General features: G+C 39.8%; 1 protein-coding gene across 1 annotated transcript in view; it reads right to left on the reverse strand.

Annotated features, from left to right (window-relative positions):
* si:dkeyp-72a4.1 (uncharacterized protein LOC100148058 homolog) overlaps nt 1–21,435 on the reverse strand; it is a 49,762-nt gene that overhangs the window by 16,402 nt on the left and 11,925 nt on the right. The window contains exon 2 of the mRNA XM_034192980.1: nt 2,719–2,828. Within this exon, the coding sequence (XP_034048871.1) occupies nt 2,719–2,828 (110 nt within the window). The remainder of the gene's footprint in view (nt 1–2,718; nt 2,829–21,435) is intronic.

Raw genomic sequence — 21,435 nt, forward strand, 5'->3', positions numbered from 1 at the left:
TTCCTCGAACTTTCACTCTGGTGTAAATATACTTTCCACTTTTGCATAATTTTAGAAGACATGATAAGGAATGTGAATCATTTGTTTATGTTGCACAGATGTAGGATGCCCTACTTATATTACTGTTACATAGAAATGCATAATAAATAGGAGCAGGGGTTGGGTAAGTGGTTAAGTGTGTATGTTTCCAGTGCAGAAGGTTCCTGGTTCAACCCCACCCCTGTCCATTCTCCATGCAATACTGAGTTGTGTCAGGAAGGCATCTGGTATAAAACCTGTGCCAAATCTACCTGCAAGATCCACCTTGTATCTGCTGTAGTGACCCAGAGTGAAATAAGGGAAAAGCTGAAAGGACTTGCATATAATAAAAAAAAACATGATTAATGTCTAATTTTATGTCAGCAGTCAATATTTTGTCTCATTAAAAAATAGGCCACTGCGAATTAATGTTTAACAGTGGTGTTTTCTGTGTTAAAGATGATTATTGTGGGAAAATAAAGAAATGCATATCCAAACAGCTCACAGGGAATATTCTGAACAAGACCCATGCATTATTCCATCAACAAAGGGTACGTTAGCACTTATTTTCCCTTTTCTGTGATTAGCATACTGACATAGTATGGTACTATGCTTCCTAACCTTTTAAATTAATTTTATTAGTAAATACAGTGGGTCGTGGCCTCAACTTTATCTAAAGTCTGGGTCTTGAAGCTTAGGGCTAATGGCTGGTTATCACCTTAGTATTTATTCTGTTTTTTCTTGTTGCTTAATCCTGACAAATTATACCTTATTTGTAGTCTTTCTGCTGCCTGATGCAGTTCTCTCTCTCTCTCTCTCTCTCTCTCTCTCTCTCTCTCTCTCTCTCTCTCTCTCTCTCTCTCTCTCTCTCTCTCTATCTCTCTCTCTCTCTCTCTTTCTCTGTCTGAGGTGTGGTTCCATCCAGAAGTGGGAGTGGGTGTCTTTTGTAATGGTCATCACTGATTTCAAACAAGTAGACTGATTTGGAGATTCAATTGCATGTATTATAGACAGTAAAATTATCAGTGTAAAACTGACACTGACAATGTTAAATTAACACTGCCAGTGTGCATTTGGTGGGACCATATGTTCACTGTCAGTGTTAATTTAACACTTGGGATTTTACTGTGTATATTTTAGTGTTACACCAACTTTCAGAGAGAGCAATACTCAGAAACAGTGGAACACCCGCTTGAAAAACAATGTTGCCACTTGAAGTCCAAGCTGTGATTGCCAAACTTATGGCAGATGGTCCAAGTTGATGGACACCCATTCTCTGTGCCATCACCTAAAGATATGGCACCACACATGGAATCAGTGTAAACAATTAGTAAAGAAAAGTCTTAATCGGGCCTATCTAGTGTCCATTTATAGCTGGGGGAACTGAGAAAATGCAGTAATTGTCTTGTCCAAGGACACTGACAGGTAGCATTAGTGGGATTCGACCCCGAGTCTACATATTTGCAGCCAGTAGCAGCTGTCAGATTTAGCCTGGGCCAAGTTGATTTTAAATTCTGGGTCTTTTAGTGAAGCTTAGGGCTAGTGGCCAGTGATCACCATAGTATTTCTTCTGTTTTCTGTTTTCTTGTTGCTTAGTGCTGACAAATTACACTGTATTTGTTGTCTTTCTGGTGCTTGATTCTGCTTTTTCTTTTCTCTCTGTTTGAGGTGCGCCTCCATCTGGAGATGGGTGTGGTATCTGTTCCGGAAATTGTCCTGTGCATCAGCAACATTTCCTGTATGTTCGTTCTGTGAATTGTTTTGTAATTTATGTCTGTAGCATGGCCCAAGCAGAGGGTCACCCCTTTGAGTCTGGTCTGCTTAAGGTTTCTTCCTCAGAGGGAGTTTTTCCTTACCACTGTTGCTTTGGGGGTGGATAAGGTTAGACCTTACTTGTGTGAAGTGCCTTGAGGCAACCTTGTTGTGATTTGGCGCTATATAAATGAAAATAAATTGAAATTGAAAATTTTATATACAATTATAATTTCTTGCCACATTTCAATTTCAATTTCAGTTTAATAATTTGTATAGTGCCATCTCTTGACAGAGTCGCCCCAAGGCGCTTCACATAACACACAATTTATAACAACACAGGAAATTAAAGTAAAAAAGGGCACAATAAAATGGTAAAACACAGAAGAATAAAAAGATAATACAAGGCAAACATAAAAACATTAAATTAATGATAAGACAGTCTAAAAACTGGGCATTTGACATAGCGGGATGAAAACAAAAAATCTTGTATTGACATAAAATAGCACACTCTACTCAGTGGGTATATTCAGACCCCCCCCCCCCCCCCCCACACACACACACACACACCACCACCAACCTAAATAGAGTTGCTCCCTGCATTATTCAATAGAGATGGAACCACAGTAGCAGTTTAAAAGATGAATGAGAGCGTAATATATACCATACTTTAATTATACCATACTAATTAAAATCCTCACCCTCTCATTGCACAACTACAAAGTGCTTTCCACACAGTTGAGATCAGTTGAATCTCAGTGCGACATTTATTGGATGCTTGAATGCAACAGTAAGTATCTGAGGACGTAAAATAAGAAATCGCTGCTGTCCTGTACGCCAGTAAGATGGTAAGTGATAACAACAGACAAAAATATAACAAATAAAAAATGTCTGTAGAGAAGAGTGAAGGTGATAGACAGATGACAGTAGCTCATCATGTGGGCTCACCGCCTTGTCATTGTGACAGTCAGCGACCAGAGAGTACTTTGAGTTTGACACAACTCGCTCTTCACACGAGTGACCACGTGGCATCCAGTGTCTCAACGGGCATCGCACATCTAAGAGAGAAGAAAGAACACAAAGAAAAGTATCAGCTGTCGCGTAAATACAAATCCAGATTTCCGAAAACGAGCAGAAGAACCCAAAAAAAATTCCTAAAGATATCATATAACTGCATTTCAAATTCTGCAACAGTCCAGCCACAAGAGAGTCTGTAAATTAGATGTGTCATTGGAGTATAGTGACTACAATGTATTCATCTTTTTCTCACCTCCCTCATTCTGAAGGTGTCAAATGAAGAAAGGATGAAAATAACACTAAAACGAATAGAAATTGGATTTTCCTGTACCTCCAATGATGAACTGACAAATCTCGGAAAAGCAATACGTCGGCCTTCTCACATGGGAAATACAATTCGTCAATCCTCACGCCTGACTTAGTCTTACATAGGCACCATCACTGCATCAATCCAACACTACATGTTTTGTAAAACAAATTAGGCTAGTGCTGCAGGTATGCTCTATAGTATGCAGTAAGAATACATTTCAGGTGGCTCAGCTCAAAGAAGTAGCAAAGGGAGCCATGAAAGTACCTCTACTGAGACCCGAAATACTCAGTATCATAACTTTTGAGTTTTACAAAAGTAGAAATACTCCTTAGACACTCCTCTTTTGAAAAAAAACGATTGGCCACTTGACTTTTCAATCGGTGGTGAGGTAGAGGTCAATTGAAGAATTACACAGAGGTTAAAATTAAAAGATGCTCCAATCATATTGAAAAATATTCCACATTATTTGCCTGATCATAAAAATTCCAAAAAGGTATAGTTTGGACTATCTGTGTCTGAATTCTATGGAGTTATGGGATAAAAACAGCAAGAATGGTGACAAAGGTCGGCTTCATTTTGTACAGGGGTCAAAAGTTAAAGTTGCTCCAATTTTGGTAAAAAAGTGATGCAAATTATTGGTTGAGCTAATAGGATAAATAAATGGAATAGTGTTGACAGTGTTGAATGCTTGGTCTCCAAAGTAAAGGTCAAACAAGGTCTACGTCTATTGGATTCTATGACATGTTTTCTATGACATACACTCAACAAAAATATAAATGCAACACTTTTGGTTTTGCTCCAATTTTGTATGAGATGAACTCAAAGATCTAAAACTTTTTCCACATACACAATATCACCATTTCCCTCAAATATTGTTCACAAACCAGTCTAAATCTGTGATAGTGAGCACTTCTCCTTTGCTGAGATAATCCATCCCACCTCACAGGTGTGCCATATCAAGATGCTGATTAGACACCATGATTAGTGCACAGGTGTGCCTTAGACTGCCCACAATAAAAGGCCACTCTGAAAGGTGCAGTTTTATCACACAGCACAATGCCACAGATGTCGCAAGATTTGGGGGAGCGTGAAATTGGCATGCTGACAGCAGGAATGTGTGGCTGGTCTCAGACGATCTTGGAGGTGAACATGCTGGATGTAGAGGTCCTGGGCTGGTGTGGTTACACGTGGTCTGCGGTTGTGAGGCTGGTTGGATGTACTGCCAAATTCTCTGAAACGCCTTTGGAGACGGCTTATGGTAGAGAAATGAACATTCAATACACGAGCAACAGCTGTGGTTGACATTCCTGCTGTCAGCATGCCAATTTCACGCTCCCCCAAATCTTGCGACATCTGTGGCATTGTGCTGTGTGATAAAACTGCACCTTTCAGAGTGGCCTTTTATTGTGGGCAGTCTAAGGCACACCTGTGCACTAATCATGGTGTCTAATCAGCATCTTGATATGGCACACCTGTGAGGTGGGATGGATTATCTCAGCAAAGGAGAAGTGCTCACTATCACAGATTTAGACTGGTTTGTGAACAATATTTGAGGGAAATGGTGATATTGTGTATGTGGAAAAAGTTTTAGATCTTTGAGTTCATCTCATACAAAATGGGAGCAAAACCAAAAGTGTTACGTTTATATTTTTGTTGAGTGTATGTTACCCCGTAACGTGATAAGTAAGGATGATACATGGTCCAAACTATTCCTTTTTAAAACTGTTAACTCAACTAGTAATTTACATCACTTTTTACCAAAATTGGACCATCTTTAACTTTTGACCCCTGTACAAACTGACGGTGAACTTTGTCACCATTCTTGCTGTTTTTATCTCATAACTCCATAGCATTCAGTTACAGACCATCCAAACCATACCTTTTTGGAATCTTTATTATCAGGCAAGTAATGTGCCATAGGTTTCAATATGATTGGAGCATCTTTTAGTTTTGACTCCTGTGTAATTCTTCGATTGACCTCTACCTGAATGCCAAATGAAAATTCAATAGGCCAATCGGTTTTTTCAAAAGAGGATTGTCTGAGGAGTATTTCTGACGAATTTGATGCTTTTATCACCATTTGCAGGACTCCACTCTAAATATTCTCTTATCTGCTGCACTATTAGATAAACATGATGGAAAATGATTATTGGACTCTTGAGCTTATAAGTCTGCAAATATGTCATGGATTTATCTGTATACAAAACCTTCTGAGGTTTTTAGGAGTTCATATCAACTCAAATGCTTGCATGATTTGAACAATAAAAGTCTGATTTATAACAGTTTAATGTGTACAAAAATATTCCCAAAACCATAGCATTGACGAAAAAAAAAGTAAATGCTATTGTGGCTAACAGTACAGATCGAGAAATGCATCTTTCAAACATGTAAAATAGCGTGTATTGTCCATTTAGAGCATTTGTCTTCATGAATATGCAATTTCGGGTGTGTCCACCAGAGTGAGCAAAGTTGTGGTATGGGACATACACACAGGCGAGGTTTGGACATGCAAAACAAATTGTCAAGGTTTAAAGAAAATTATTCTGGTGCTGCTAGCATGACATGATGGCTTACTGGTAAGCACTGGTGCCTCTCATCAAGAAGGTTGCGGGGTCGCTTCCCACCTGGTCCTTTCTCTGTGGAGTTTAAATGTTCTCCCGTTGTTCATGTGTGTTCCTTTAGGGTGTATCCAGCTTTCTCTCACTTCCAAAGACATGCAGTTTAGGTGAAATGGAAACTTTAAATTGGCGTTGCATGTTTGTGTGTGCATCTGTCTATATGTGGTCCCTCAAAAGACTGGTGTCCTGTCATGGATGTACCCTGTGTCACACCCTATGACTTCTAGGATAGGCTCCAGCCCCGAGTGACCCTTGCTTGGAAAAAATGGATAGGAACGTGTTTACAATAATAATAGTTAAATTAAAAGCACCGTAAATGTCAGACATATTTGAAGAGTTAATAGTTTTACTTCATGCTTAATGTCCGTGTGTGCTGTGCACACAGTTGTCTGTCTGTGCATTCCACTGGCAGAACATTGTTGGGGAAAGTGTAATGCACGGACCCACAACAGGGGGTGCAAACGAACGGTCAATAGATAATCCAATAAATACAATTTATTGCGGCAAATGTGCACAACAGGTCGAATACTGCTTTTAGACAGTAGATCACAAAATACAATAAGTGACGTGTGGGCAGGCCCGAGGGTAGGAGACGCCTATCCAGAGAAGAGCCGGGGCCCACAAGGTTCCGCCGCCAATGAAGACCTGCATTATACTGAAGCCGCCAAGTCCCGAGTCCCCAGATGGCCTCTGCTTCCAGCTGTCAGATCCAGTACTGCTGGCAGGAACAAAAACAGGTTAAGGGTGGGTGTGTGGACACCCAGTAAGCAGTCAGCAAACTCACAGTTCCTTCCTAAGTGGAAACAGTCCTTCACTCCAAGGTAGCAGGAAACACAATCCGTGCAGTACGTAATGTAACAACTAAGAATATAGGAGTGGATTCGCCTACTCCCCCAAATTCTCACCAACAGCTCCAAGCTGCAAGTTACAGAAGGTTGCAACTGCAAAAACGTTCAGAAAACACTTATGTGCGTGCGGCACAGAAGACGGCTGAGAGATTACCTGTGTGGTAAACTGATATCTCGGCAGAGATGTGGTGTCTCCTCCAGGCTTTTATGGTGCAGTGATGATGATTGCTGACAGCTGGCAGTCCTGGCTCCTGGGTGGTAACTGTGCCCTCTGGTGCCTGAAACCCGACTACAGGCAGGGCGCCCTCTGGCGTTGGCCAGCAGTACCTCCTCTTCGGGCTGCCCACACAACAAACATAGCATAATTATTCACAAGTATGCTTAAATACCATGAATGGAACAATAATTAAATGTCTGAAATATAATTTATGTTATGTAATTGCTCGCACATGAATGTGGTTATGTGGTATAGTTTGAATTTCATTTTGCACTTATTGTCAATAAAACATGCAAAATTAACATACTGCAGTCTACTTCATATTACCACTCACTGTGATGTGTGCAATTCTTTGTAAATCACACACAAAGCCCATGCAATTCAACACTCGTTAATCTGGGATCTTACTCGACCAAGCCATAACTCTTCAGCTGTGCATCGCAAAAACATAAAACTCTTCCCAGTGTATTTATCTAATTTCTTGGAAAAAAATATTATACATAAAATATTACAAGAAAAATTGATATTAAAAGGAAAATTGATATTAAAACTTATTTTAAAATAATACTTCTCCAAAACCTTATTAGTAAATGAAAGTCTTGGAAACATATTATTTAGAGCCATATCTGAGACAAGGTTTTTTTTGGACTCACCATATAAGATTTTTTTAGCCTCTGTGTTGTTTGTAAAAGATGTAACACTTCTTTATAAATGAGTTTTCTCAGCTAATCAACCTTATTCAAATCATTTTGAATACAGCTAGTGGAGGATCATTAATCCGCACGCCACTGCCATGAGGAGCACGCCAAACAATTTCCACCAATAATTACTTATAGCTGCGTATAAACGCCAATTTACATTCACGGATAAACTTTTCAGAATATTCACCTCTGCCGTGTGCTGACAACGTTTGTCTCTCACCCTCGTCCTCCTTCACAGGCGCGATGTCAGACTCTGAAACGGCCCTCAGCGTCCCCACACGGTCGTCACAAGGTCGTATTCTCCGGCAATCTTATCCAACTCACTGCTGGTTTAAATGTAGTTCTTCATCACTACATTGGTACCAGCTGGAAGTCCTCAGATCTGCACGTGAACATCACAGGTGTCGTGGATTGTCCTGATAGAGAGCTGCACGAGAATGCAACAGGTGCAGCCAATCATCATTAACAGAGGAGAGAGACTCTTCTGCAGCACATTTTCTTCAGAGAACAGCCCCAAATCACCTGGGAAGGAAAACAAACACAAAACAACCCAACCTTGTCCAGCCAAACCCCCCCAAACACACAACAGTTATTTCTTATACAACCACTACAGATAATAATAAAACTCGTACATCTTGTTTCCTTATGGATAAGAATCAAAATAAGATGTTTCCACGACTCTTTCACAGAATATTTCTGAGATGTATTACGGAAAAACAAATCATTATCTTTGTAAAATCTTTGTTATTTGTGAAGCAGTTTGGTATTTTTAATTGTAATTCTATTTTTTTTATGAAATTAAACAAATACACTTGGTCAAATTTTGCTTTTTGCAATTTTCATGGGGGTCATATGTGCTGTTACATTGTTTTTCATCAAACGTATCACCATACGTCTCAAATAGCCACGCAAAAAACACCAGTGATGCGAGTGGCCATTGAAAAAATACACCTGAATTTTTTTTTTTTTTTTTTTCATGACGTCGGGGCTGCACCACACAATAATGAGTGTTGGGGGGCCCACCTCAGAAAATTTTGAAATATTAAATGCAATTTGATGCAATTAATTTTCTTGCTCATTTTAGTCATAAAAGGATATTTTCCTATATTGTCAAGATGACAAAACTGTAACACACAATGTGTCACATGGATTAAATTACAGTGTTATGACTATTTGATAAAATTACATATTTGCATTGGACAGTTGCTGTCGTCCTTCTACATTTATTGAAACATTTGACTCTAGCAATTTGTGCTTTTATAACAACTGATAGTGTCTTAAAATAAACAAAAATACAATTTGATACAAATAAAGCTGTGCCTACTGTTCATTACATCACCAATATCACTTATAGTTCTCAGGAACACTGGTTTGGGTTTACTTAGATTTTTATTCACTTGTATAAATGGGAACGGTTAATAACATGGATTTTTCTGGGATAGTCACAATTTCCGTGTTGTGCAAAACAACACACAAATAATTTTCACATCAACATTTGACTTCCATAGAATGTTAAATGTCTATCATGCTTTCCTCCACATGAATATTTCACACCCATGTAACAGAAGAAACTATAAATTGGAGAAAAGACAGATTTTGATTTGTGTGAAATAACTTAAATAATGTCAACACACAACAAATTCCATCAAAAACATGATGTAACTAGAGCACTGCACTCACAGAGCATAAACCTCCGCCAACACTAGTTTCCAAATACACAAATTTTTACCTTGGAAAAAATTTTCAAGGTCAAAGTCCTGTTAGAAGTGAGATATCTGAAGCTTTTGTACAACAGTCGTTTTCACATAAATTCAGCATTATTTTATAATAAAAGACGGGGGCGATCGGAGCGCAGCTGCAGCAAGTCTGAGTCTGACTCTCTGAGTCTGACTCTCTACACTCAAAACAATAAAAGGGTATAATGTGATTATTAACCATCAAATGACAAAGTAGAACCTCTTAAATGATTCTAAAGTCAATTTTATGCAGAAACGAGGCGATAATTGGTGAATCACTGCTGACGCTCAGAAATGACGCACGCGCAGTGAAGGCAGGTGGGGTGGGAGCAATTTTTAGGGGGGATTGTTCGGTCTGCAACACCGGCTCAAACTTTGTCAGTCCATAAAGGATATCATCCTACATAATGCTCTCAAATATTAGAGTTTTCATCTTTTTTGACAGATATGAATTATTTTTAAAATTAATTCATTGTTAAAAATAGGGATTTTTCCAAATTTCCAAGATTTTTCCTGACTTTGCCCTTTGACCTATGACCTTGAAAATGTAATCACTTCTTGCCTATCAGAATATGAATCTTCAATAAATGTTTCATAACGATTTATGAAAAATTGTGGGCTCCAGGCTGTTCACCTTCGTTGGCGGAGGTAATGAGATCAGTGGCTTACCAGGAGTGTTAGCTTTTCCGTATAAACAATAATTATAAACAAGCCGGGTCAGCATTTTTGTCCTTTTGCTTGACCCAGCCCCATTTGAATTTATTCCTGATGAGCTTTAAATTGTCTCCCTGCAGCAGAACACCTTTTCCATCCATTTCTTTGTAGTTGCAAGACGACTCAGAGCTCATTTTAAAATCTGTAATGGCATCTCTGATTCGCTGCTGTGTGGTCGAGCAGCGGCTTGTTACGTTTATCCATCAGTCTCAAATCAGGACGTGAAAATATGACACTTAATATCCACTGTGGTGTCACATCGTAAACATTTCCAAAATACAAACACAAATATCATGAAATAATTAAAATCAAATAACAGATGCGGGCCAAGAAAAAAAAAAATAACCTTGAAATTTTCACCATGGAAATAAAAACCTGGATTTCCTGGAAATCTGCCATCACTGAAGCACTGATATACAGCGTATTTACCATATTTTTAATGATATTTTCAATGTGGCTTCTTGACTGATTGTTCAAATGATATAATATTTTTAGCTCCACGATTAAGCAGAGATATGCAATGAATATTCAGTATGCTCCAATGGTTATTATTCATGCATTATACTCAGAGCTTATCGCAATGCATTTATTAAACTCTTATGATAACTGCATAGTAAGAACTTCAGTGCACTCAAAAATGTTTTTGTTGTCACAACCTTGTCAGTTGTGCTTCTTGTCATTTTCTCTTAAGGACTAACTCATACACCAGGTATCTTCATCTCTGTGCTATTTAGGATCCAAAAATGTCCTCGTGGGGCAGGGATACTGTCTAATGCATGCAGCATGTGTCTGATTAGCTTATACCTTAGACAGGATCAGGTCAAGCACACGGAGTTCAACTTCAGCTCTGCACAGCATCTTCAGAAGCTCCTGTTTTAATCCTGCCACTGATTAAAATGTGCAGTTCACACTGAGTTACACTGGATTTAGATTTATGAGCAACGGAGACAAGAACAGAAATGATGAAAAGTCTCAGGCACTTTTAGTTAGTTTCACTTTATTCACAATTTTAGCATTCATGAAATCTCTGAAGATAGTTGTAAGGAAGTCTAAGATAACTTTGTTTTGACTTGCCTTTGAGGGGCTTTTGATTTTTGCAGTAAAACACAAAAAGAGTCCAGCACATTTGAGATTTATGAAACTTTTAGTTCCTCATTATTTTATGATTGCATTTCACCCCGATGCTTTAATATTTAACAACCAACAATTTGATAATTTTTTGTTCTATTCTTTTATGCTTTTCTGCTCAATTTCCTCTGGCACATTTACAGAATCAGATCCGTGAGCTCGCAATGGTGCCACGCGTCACCAGACAATGCGTTCACGTGTGATTTGACCGTTTTAAAGTTCTAATTTTCTATTGGTCAGTTTCTTGAATAGCTGTCATGTGTGTCCAAGTGCAGTTATCATGTTGCATCAGAAATGTTGCTCCAACACAAAGCAACGAAAGCCTGAGTTCAAAATGTTGTGCTCGGCAAACTGGACTCTTTTTTACAACTTCTCTGTGCTTTACTCACCTTTGACAAGTGTGTCGTTTGAGAGAAATCTTCTCTTCCACAAATCTATGAAACAAGAAACATCTGTGTGTGGGTTTGTGGCTTGCAAATCTCTCTATTTGTCAGACCGACTTCAGCTTTCCTATATGGCTTGCACATGGCACAATGATGTGCATCCTTTATTATGAATATTTTGGGGATTCATTTTCAAAACCCTTATTTTGAAGCCTTTATTTTGATTAACATTGTAACATTCGTACTTCCAAGATGGTGTGAATTGCTGATGTTACTGGTAGCAAAGTTAAACAACATCAGATAGTTCATGTTGCTTGCACTGTTTCACAATAAAATGCCAGCAATCCGAGCAAATACCTTTACTGTGAAAGGCATGCTGTTGTGTTCCTTGTTACTGACTTTAACTTGACAACACTGAGGAGACGTTAGCTAAAATGCATTTTTTGATAACGCCAACAAATTTCCCACTATTTGTACAACAATTCATTAAGTACACAAGCTAAATAAAATCTTATATTTGATGTGAGTTCAAGTTTAAATAAACTGCATTCAGGAGGTGGGATACTGATTTGCTGTTTCAAATATTCTAAATTTTCTGATTAATTTTGTCTGACTCTTCCAATAACCTGTTTAATAGGAATCCTTTATTTTCATATAACTGATAATAAAGTAATTTTTTAAACAATATGAAATAATATATTCAAATAATAATATAATATAACATAAGTACACCCCTTTGTTCATCCCACTTTCAAACAGCCTCATACGACCATCCACGAGAAATCTACTTAAGCTCCCAATTTTCTATCGGAATACAAACTTCCCATAGGCATTGCACTAGTTTCTTAAAAGGAAATACATGAGCAGGGGCATCAGGTTCATGAAAGGTGTCATGAAAACAATAACAACAAAACTGTATATGACATATTGCTTCTTTAATATAAATAGTTTATCTCTCCGGCACAGTTGTGTTGTGGTTTTATAGTGATTGAAGGCTACACAGAAATGTGCATCGGCCATATCTGCAGAAAACATTGGATGGGTGTGGGATTTGGGGGGGGGGGGGGGGGGGGGTGTATGTGGCAGGTCAAATCTTGTGGCATCACACTATACAGTATAAAAGGAATTTGAGGGTGCACAAATTAAAACAACACACCATGTTATTGTGTACAGTGAATTGCATGCTGTTTACTGTAGTTCCTTGGCTTATTGTTGGGAAAGTGTAGTGACACGGACCCACAACAGGGGGCGTAAATGAACGGTCAATGGAAGGAGTCAAATTATAACACTTTACTGTTGTGAATGACACAACCAAGCACAGCAGATTTCAGAATGTGCAAAAGTCAATCAATAAAGGTGTCGTGTGGGCAGGCTCGACGATAAGAGACGCCCGTCTGGAAACGAACCGGAACCACACGATTTCCACTACCACCGAACCCGAGGAATACTGGAGCCGCCAAATCCCGAAGTCCCCAGGTGGCCACCGTCTCAGCGTGTCGGATCTGGTACTGCTGGCAGAAAGCAAAGACAGTCAAGTGTGGGTGTGTGAACACCCAGCAACAATCCTGGTGGGAATTCCACCTCCACCTCTCACTCAATACTTGCAGCGCGTCCTCAGAGGAAAAAGAGTGCAGTATTGCACAGCCTCCACAAAAGGACCGGTACTCCTGCAAACACTCATAATAAACAGATTTAGAAAATACCAAAAAAGGCTGAGGATATTACCTCTAGATGAAGATGATATCTCGGCAGTGTGGTGGAGGTGTCTTCCTGCTTTTATTCCAGATGTGGGTTGGTTGATTAGTGACAGCTGTCACGGATGATGGGTGACAGCTGTCATCACGGCTTGTTCCTGAGGCGGCAGCGCCCTCTCGTGCCTGAAGCCCGCACTTCAGGCAGGGCGTCCTCTGGTGGTGGGCCAGCAGTACCTCCTCTTCTGGCGGCCCACACAACACTTATGTCGTGAATGCCAGATTATGATATTACCAAAACAATTTCACGTGAATGCAGCTGGAATAGAAAATGAAAGTGAGGGAGTTTGTCAAGTGAGGTATTGTGTGAATGGGGTCTGTGAGAGAGAGAGGGTGAGAAAGACAGACATATACACACACTCATCTTCAACTGGTTATCCAAGATTGGGTCATGGAGGGCTGAAGCCTATCCCAGCAGTCATCGTGTGTGAAGCGGGGTACATCCTGGACAGGACGCCAAACTAACACATTCACACCTATGGACAATTTAAAGTTTCCAATTCACCTAAATTGCTGGTCTTTGGATGTGGGAGGAAGCTGGAGCACAAATGCAAACACATGGGAGAACATGCAAACTCCACACAGAAAGGCCACAGGTGGGAATCGATCCCATGACCTTCTCACAGTGAGGCAACAGTGCTAACCACTAAGCCACCGTGCTGCCCACAGTGAGAAAGACCATTTCCAAAATGAACTAAAGTGAAAAAGAGTCCATACAACCCTGTGGAAAGGGGTTTATAATGAATGAAACCAAAGACAACAGGTTAGGATCATACCCAGGTGCCATGTGTCTTCACATCCACAACAGTACAGGAACTTCTGGATGGGAATTACCCAGACAGACAACCAGCCAATTCCCTCCTCTCAAAAGTCTCCATTTATCTGCTACAGCCAGGTGAAATATAAGGGCCCGCTTGGCCTTTTGCAACTGCTATGGTACTCAAGACGAAGGCAGGTGCATACTGGATCATGCCAAGACAATCATATGTGTCCAAAATGTGGTAGCTTACATGTCTTTGCATTACAAGAGATATACCTCATCTGAGTCTCCCAAAGCACCACTTCATTTGACACAAAGTTGTTCCAGCAATACACTGGCATCCACCAAGGAGACCTAATATCAAACACATGCAGTCATCACCTCAAGTCACTGGTTAGCATCCAATTAATTTAGCTTTATATTGAGTTCATTTTACATTCGGTTTGCCTTGTATTCCATTAGTTTTTCATTTAGCTTTGTCTTCAGTCAGGATTAAATTAAGCCAGCTATTATATTTGCTTTATATTGAGTTAGCTTCCGAACTTGCTTTATATTCATTTGGCTTACTGTTACCATTATTTTCACTTAGCTTAATATTCTATTTGCTTTTAATTTGTTAGATTTAGACAGGGAGGGAGATGTAGTTAAGATTAAATTAGCTGTATAAAAGTTGTATTCCAATTAGATAAGAGAAAGTGGTTCCAATTTGTTCAAATGAAAACCATTTGTGCAGTATAAATTGTATTTGGGGACTTTTTTCAGCACATATTAGTGGCTTAATGAGAAGATCAATAACTGCACAATGTTAGCATTTTGTCTCCACATCAACATCCTGTAGTATAGCAACACACCTCAAATTTCACTTGGGTTTCAAGAGTTCTTTCCTTAGGTGTATTACAAATATAAAACACCATAATGTTACTGGATCAGTTAATGTAAAGTTAGACTGAAAAAAATGTGATCTTGAAAATGCATTAACTGCAACCTACAGTCACAGCAGCAAGCATCAAAGACAAAATGATGGCCTGCCATTCATTTTTTAAACAGAATGTGCAATTTTGCAGTGACAAGAGACAACAGTCGCTATGTCGCCAGCTAGGTGGCGCCAAAATAGACAAAAAGTCTATTGTATGCAAATACTGAGCAACATGACACAGTGACTACCAATCAGAGAAAAATATTATTTTGTCCTATCAACTTTCTGTTTTCGTAGAGTTCATCGGTGACCAAAAATACATAAGCATACCAAATGGCAAATGGCAGTTCTCCCCGGTTTCTGTTTGATAGGAGCATACATACGCATGCATGCACACACACAAGCATGTACACAGAGGGCACTTGGCTATTATAATATAGCTAATGATAACAGCAAATGATGGCAAGCTCTAAGCAAAGGATGACATTGTTGGATTACAAAGCAAAGCATATTGCCTGTCTACCTGCTGTTAACTCCACCAGCATGCTGGGATGCAGCTTTGAAAAATTTAGAAGCCTTAGATTTGCTCTCCAACTGATGAAAAACAGCATCTTCTTTACCAGTCATGCAAAGCAAAGCTGTAAAGGCCATGGTGCAAGCCCACTTGAAGAGATGGTGATTGAGCATCCTCTCCCCAGAAATGGCATGCAAGCAATTAAATGCCACAAGCTTGCCAGGTAGCTTTTACAAGTTGGGACGCAGGCAAACAGAGATAATAGCAGTACACCTCAAAAAATGAATAAACCAAATACTATGCATAGGAAATCATCCAAAAAAGACTTTTGAAATTTCACCTAAACCTGAATTAGTGAGTTGTTGTCCAAGCTTTTATACTTCATATAATTTACTGCATGGACTACTGCTGTGACATGGTAATGTCAACCAATCAACAGCCCAGTGGAGCAACTTCAGAAGAATATCTCTGCATATGTATGCCACATAGAATAAGTTAAGTTTGTAGCTTCTGGCCACCAATTAAAATTTAATCTGCAGTTGCAGCCCTCATATGGCTGAGAGAGTTAAAATGAAACGTCTTACATATGAATATGTGATTGCTTCTACAGTAAGAAGTGAGTCCTAGAAGTAATGTCTGATAATATAGCAGAAATGAAGATAGATGGAACAGCTTGAGATATGTCAGATTAATCTCTGTTGCATTGTCCTGTTTCCCCCAATAATTAATTCAGTAACTTACAAATCACACAAATACCTGTCAAGAATGACATATTGCAAATACACATTTACTGGAATTACACAATAAATTAAGCCTTATTTGGTCAAATAAGACATGTGTTGCAATTGTGAAAACTTTTTAAAAATGTCAACTATGTGGGAATTTGAAATATATGAGATAAAAGTGCACTCGGCGGTCCCCTCTTCATGTTCTCTAACATTATTGCTTTCCTTTCCATTGTGAGGGTTATTCCTTCGATCATTTCTCGAACATTCTTTGATCCTGACTGCTGACCTTAAATCTTGATAAAGCTTTGTTTTTAATTACCCATTTTTTATCTTAAACCTTGACTATGATCACTGATATCATCTTGACGTCTAACTTTAGATTTGTGATTTCTATGTCTTACTTTGATCCTATAGTCAACAACAAAGTTGTCACGATAAAAAGACAGGTCTGAACCTTTGATGTTTTTGGATGAAATTGGATCCTGATTACTGACTGCTTTCATAATCCAGCAATTGGGTCCGGTCAGGCTAGGTCTGGGAGCATGCACTAGTCTCTGCATGCACCACACAGTGGAACTGCACAGGTCCTGATTGTCAACCAGGGAAACCACCTGTCCATCTCCACTTTCTGAAAACAACCAAATCCGCGAAGTAGTCAGCGCTATTTTTTTGCAATTATTACAGATGTTTTAAGGCTGTAAAACCCCTCACTACACACTTTATACACTTTTCTCAAACAGTCACTTTTCTCTCTTGTGTAAACACTCTCTTTTTTCTTCTGTGCGAGAAGATTATAAACAGACACACGCAGAACACAATGCGCATGCTCTCCCTTCGCTCACTGCCTCCGGAGGTACGGATGCGGGACCCGCAAAGAATCCAAGTCCTCTCTCGGTGGCCACGGAGCTCTGCGGCTGCGATCAACGTCCGGTTCAAAACAGCGAGCGTAGTCTCTGGACCTGTTGCCAGATTTGGCGCAGGTCCGCACAGCAGACAGGAGGGCGGTGGTGGCCCGCTGCTGCGTTTACCGAGCCTGCAGAAAGCGCATGGGAGGCAGTGAGAGCAATCGCGGTGATGCCGACCGGTGCCGCGACCGGCACACCTGATAAGAACACAGAACACAATGCGCTGTTAAAAAAAAGTATGTAAAACTGCACTAAAAAAATCAGCGAAACTGCGAGGCCGCGAAAGGTGAACCGCGTTATAGCGAAGGACCACTGTATGTATGTATATATATATATATATATATATATATATATATATATATATATGCACACAAACTGAAAATTGCTCTATCAAGTCACGTGATAAAGCATGCTCACTGCATTCATGATGTGCCATCTTTCCAAAGTTCATAGGTTACACAGTTTTTTTTTTTTAACCAGCAAATGTTTCTATCATGAACGTGATTTTTTTTTTTTTATATATATATATATACTGCTTTTGTGTTTCTTGCTTTCTGACTGCTTTGTGTTTTTCCACTCTTCATGCCTTAAAATTTGGGGTTTCTCCCATGAGAATGGGCCAGAAAAAAAATTTGAGGTGAAACACTGTAGTAAAGTTTTGGAATTATCTCTGGAGTTATTTTATTTTGTCTCTGAAGTTGCAGAGTATGATTTTTAAGGAATGCATTTTTTTTTAATGCATTAGTACTTAAATTCACATTTAACCTTTATTAAACCATGTTAGTCCTCATGAGACTGAGATCTCTTTTACAAGAGAGACCTGGTCAATTTTTGAAGTTTCCCATTGTTATTCATTCATACAGTCTTACTAAATATAATCAATTTTTAACGTGATTCTACATTTCTACTTTTTGAATGTGCACATTCCCAATGATGAATTCATGAAATTTTCAATTTCAATTAATTTATTTTCATTTATATAGCACCAAATCACAACAGAGCTGCCTCAAAGCGCTTCACACAGGTAAGGTCTAACCTTACCAACCCCCAGAGCAACAGTGTTAAGGAAAAACTCTGTCTGAGGAAGAAACCTCAAGCAGACCAGACTCAAAGGGGTGACCCTCTGCTTGGGCCATGATACAGACATAAATTACAGAACAATTCACAGAACAATTCACAGATGAATATACAAGAAATGCTGTTGGCGCACAGGACAGGAGGATCGCCAACACGAAAACACAAACTCCCATCTCTGGATGGAGCTGCACCTTAAACAGAGAGAAAAAACAGAATCAGGCATCAGAAAGACAAAAAATACCGTATACTTTGCCAGCATTAAACAACAAGATAAACAGAGAAATACTAAGGTGATCGCCGGCCACTAGCCCTAAACTTCACTAAAAGACCCAGAAATTAGGTAAAGTTGAGGCCGCAGCCTGCTCCAATTACTAATAAATGAATTAAAAGAGTAAAAGTGTAAAACAAAACTGTACCAGTATGCTAGCCATATGAAAGGGAAAATAAGTGCGTCGTGAGTCTGGACTTGAAAATCTCCACAGAATCTGACTGTTTTATTGATGCAGGGAGATCATTCCACAGAACAGGGGCACGATAAGAGAAAGCTCTGTGACCCGCAGACTTCTTATTCACCTTAGGGACACAAAGTAGTCCTGAACCCTGAGAATGTAAAGCCCGGGCTGGTACGTAAGGTTTAATTAGGTCAGCTAGGTAGGGAGGTGCCAGTCCATGAATAATTTTATAGGTTAGTAGCAGAACCATAAAATCTGATCTCACTGGGACAGGCAGCCAGTGAAGGGATGCCAAAATGGGTGTAATGTGGTTGTACGAGGTCTATTAGAAAAGTATCCGACCTTATTATTTTTTTCAAAAACCATATGGATTTGAATCACGTGTGATTACATCAGACATGCTTGAACCCTCGTGGGCATGCGAGAGTTTTTTCACGCCTGTCGGTTACGTCATTCGCCTGTGGGCAGTCTTTGAGTGAGGAGTAGCCCACCCTCTCATAGATTTTTTCATTGTTTAGGAATGGCTCAGAGACTGCTGCTTTGTTTGATCAAAATTTTTTCAAAACTGTAAGGCACAACTGAGTGGACACCATTCGATAAATTCAGCTGGTTTTCGGTAAAAATTTTAACGGCTGATGAGAGATTTTGGTCTGGTAGTGTCGCCGTAAGGACGGCCCACGGCGCCTGATGGCGATCTGCGCTTCGAGGCGGCAGCGTCTCGCCATTTCAAGTTGAAAACTTCCACATTTCAGGCTCTGTTCACCCAGTAAGTCGTCAGAGAACAGAGAACTTTCAGAAGAAGTCGGCATGAGGAGTTTATTCGGACATTCCATTGTTAACGGACATTTTGTAATGAAAGAACATGCAGGAAGAGTCGCATGTCGGGCCGGACCTGACCGTGGGGGGTCGCGACAGGAAAAACACCTCCGTTGGAAACCTTAACGGGCAAGTTGGAACATGCCCAAGCTGTTAAACAATTTCTCAGTTACTCACTTGTTGAAAGCCATCAAAAGCCGCCTGAATTTTACAAATGGTTTTCAACACGGAGGTGTTTTCCCTGTCGCGGCGCACACAGATTTGCCAAGTCGTCACGGAAACGACTCGGCGAATTTGCGCGCACGTCTTTCATTAAAAAATGTCCTTCAACAGTTTAATGTCCGCATAAAGTCCTCATGCCGGCCTCTTCTGAATCTTCTCTGTTCTCTTACGACGTCCTGGGTGAATTAAGCCTTAAATTAGGATGTTTTCAGGTCGAAACAGGCCGACAACGGCGCCTGGAAACGCTGCACGACCTCCCGCTCTGTGGGAAGTCCTTACACCGACAGAAACACCCCATAATCTCTCATCAGCCGTTAAACTTTTCACCGAAAACCAGCTTAATTTCTCGAATAGTGTCCACTCGGATATTCCTCACAGGTCCAGAAAAAATTTTGATAAAGCAACGCGCACCGTCTGGAGCAGCGTGTGAAACAAAGGAATTCAGCCGAGAGGGCGGGACCACATCTCACTCAAGGCCTGCCCACAGGGAAATGACGTCACCGACACGCGTGAAAAAACTTACGCATGCGTATGAGGATTCAAGCATGATTGGTGTAATCGCACGTCATTCAAATCCATATAGTTCAAAAAAAAAAAAAAGGGTCGGTTTATTATCTAATAGACCTCGTACTTTCTGCTTCGTGTCAAAAGTCTGGCTGCAGAATTTTGAACCTAGTGGAGACGTCTAATGCTGGACTGCGGTAAACCAGAAAATAGAACATTGCAGTAGTCCAATCTAGAAGAGATAAACACATGGATCAGGATCTCAGCATCAGCCATAGACAGGATGGGATGAATCGTCGCTATATTTTGCAGGTGGAAGAAAGCAGTCCACGTAATATTGAATGAACAATCAAATTTCAACCAAATGGCATGTGGGGTTGTCATTCTGTAATTTAAAGCAGTGACTCAGTTGAAGTTTAAGAGTTCCATAAGCAGTAGCACACTTGACTGTATAATGGAGGATGTTTTTGGAGCATCAAAGTGACCCAGAATTTGACCTTTCTGAGTGGCTGCAGGTTGAATATCCTATAGCCCCTCATTAAATGAACGGTATTCAGATCCAATGATGCAAAAAAGTGAACGGTTAATTAAAGTGGGCTTTTGCTCTTTGACTCTGGGGATACATCAGCAATGCAAGTTTAGTCCAAAATCAATCCTGCATGTAACAGCAATGAAAGTCTGCTGAATAGTAATGATGTTGTTTAGCATGTGGTTATTGGGTGCCGTCTGAAAGAACAAAGCAAATACTATTAATCAAGCATTATAGATTTTACCCTTTGATTCCATTAAGTCCCATGAATGCAAAAATTATTCTAAAATTGAAGCGATAAACTCAACACCAAATGCCAAAGGTGAAGAAAAGCATTTTCTCAATAAAGAAGACGTGAGACACACATCTTTTTGGTGCACCCACATATGCATGTTGGAAAGAGGTCTCATTTAATTAACGCTCGAGGGTGACCTTTAGTTGAATAGAATCCGGCAGCATTACACGGTGTTATTTGAAGACTGGCAAGAAGAGTGAGAATTGTGTGTTTTAGACCAAGCAGGTACATTTGGAGCTCCGTCTGCTGCAATTTCTTAAGCACAGTATGATCAAAAGGAGACACAATCATTTGTGTACAGGGATTGTGAAAAATGGATTTTGCATTGTAGAGATGTACGATCAGGCAGCGGAACTGCTGAATGGATCAGCATCAGCAGAAAAGCACTTCTGGAGTTTTATGTGAATGATATATATAAAACAAGCAGCTGTAAAACTAGGCTTGGGAAATGAAGGAAACTAAGAAACAAATCAATTTCAAACTAAATCTAACTTTAACTACACCTGCTACTACATACAATCACA

The sequence above is a fragment of the Thalassophryne amazonica genome, chromosome 17, assembly GCF_902500255.1.
Source record: "Thalassophryne amazonica chromosome 17, fThaAma1.1, whole genome shotgun sequence".
NCBI lineage: Eukaryota > Metazoa > Chordata > Actinopteri > Batrachoidiformes > Batrachoididae > Thalassophryne > Thalassophryne amazonica.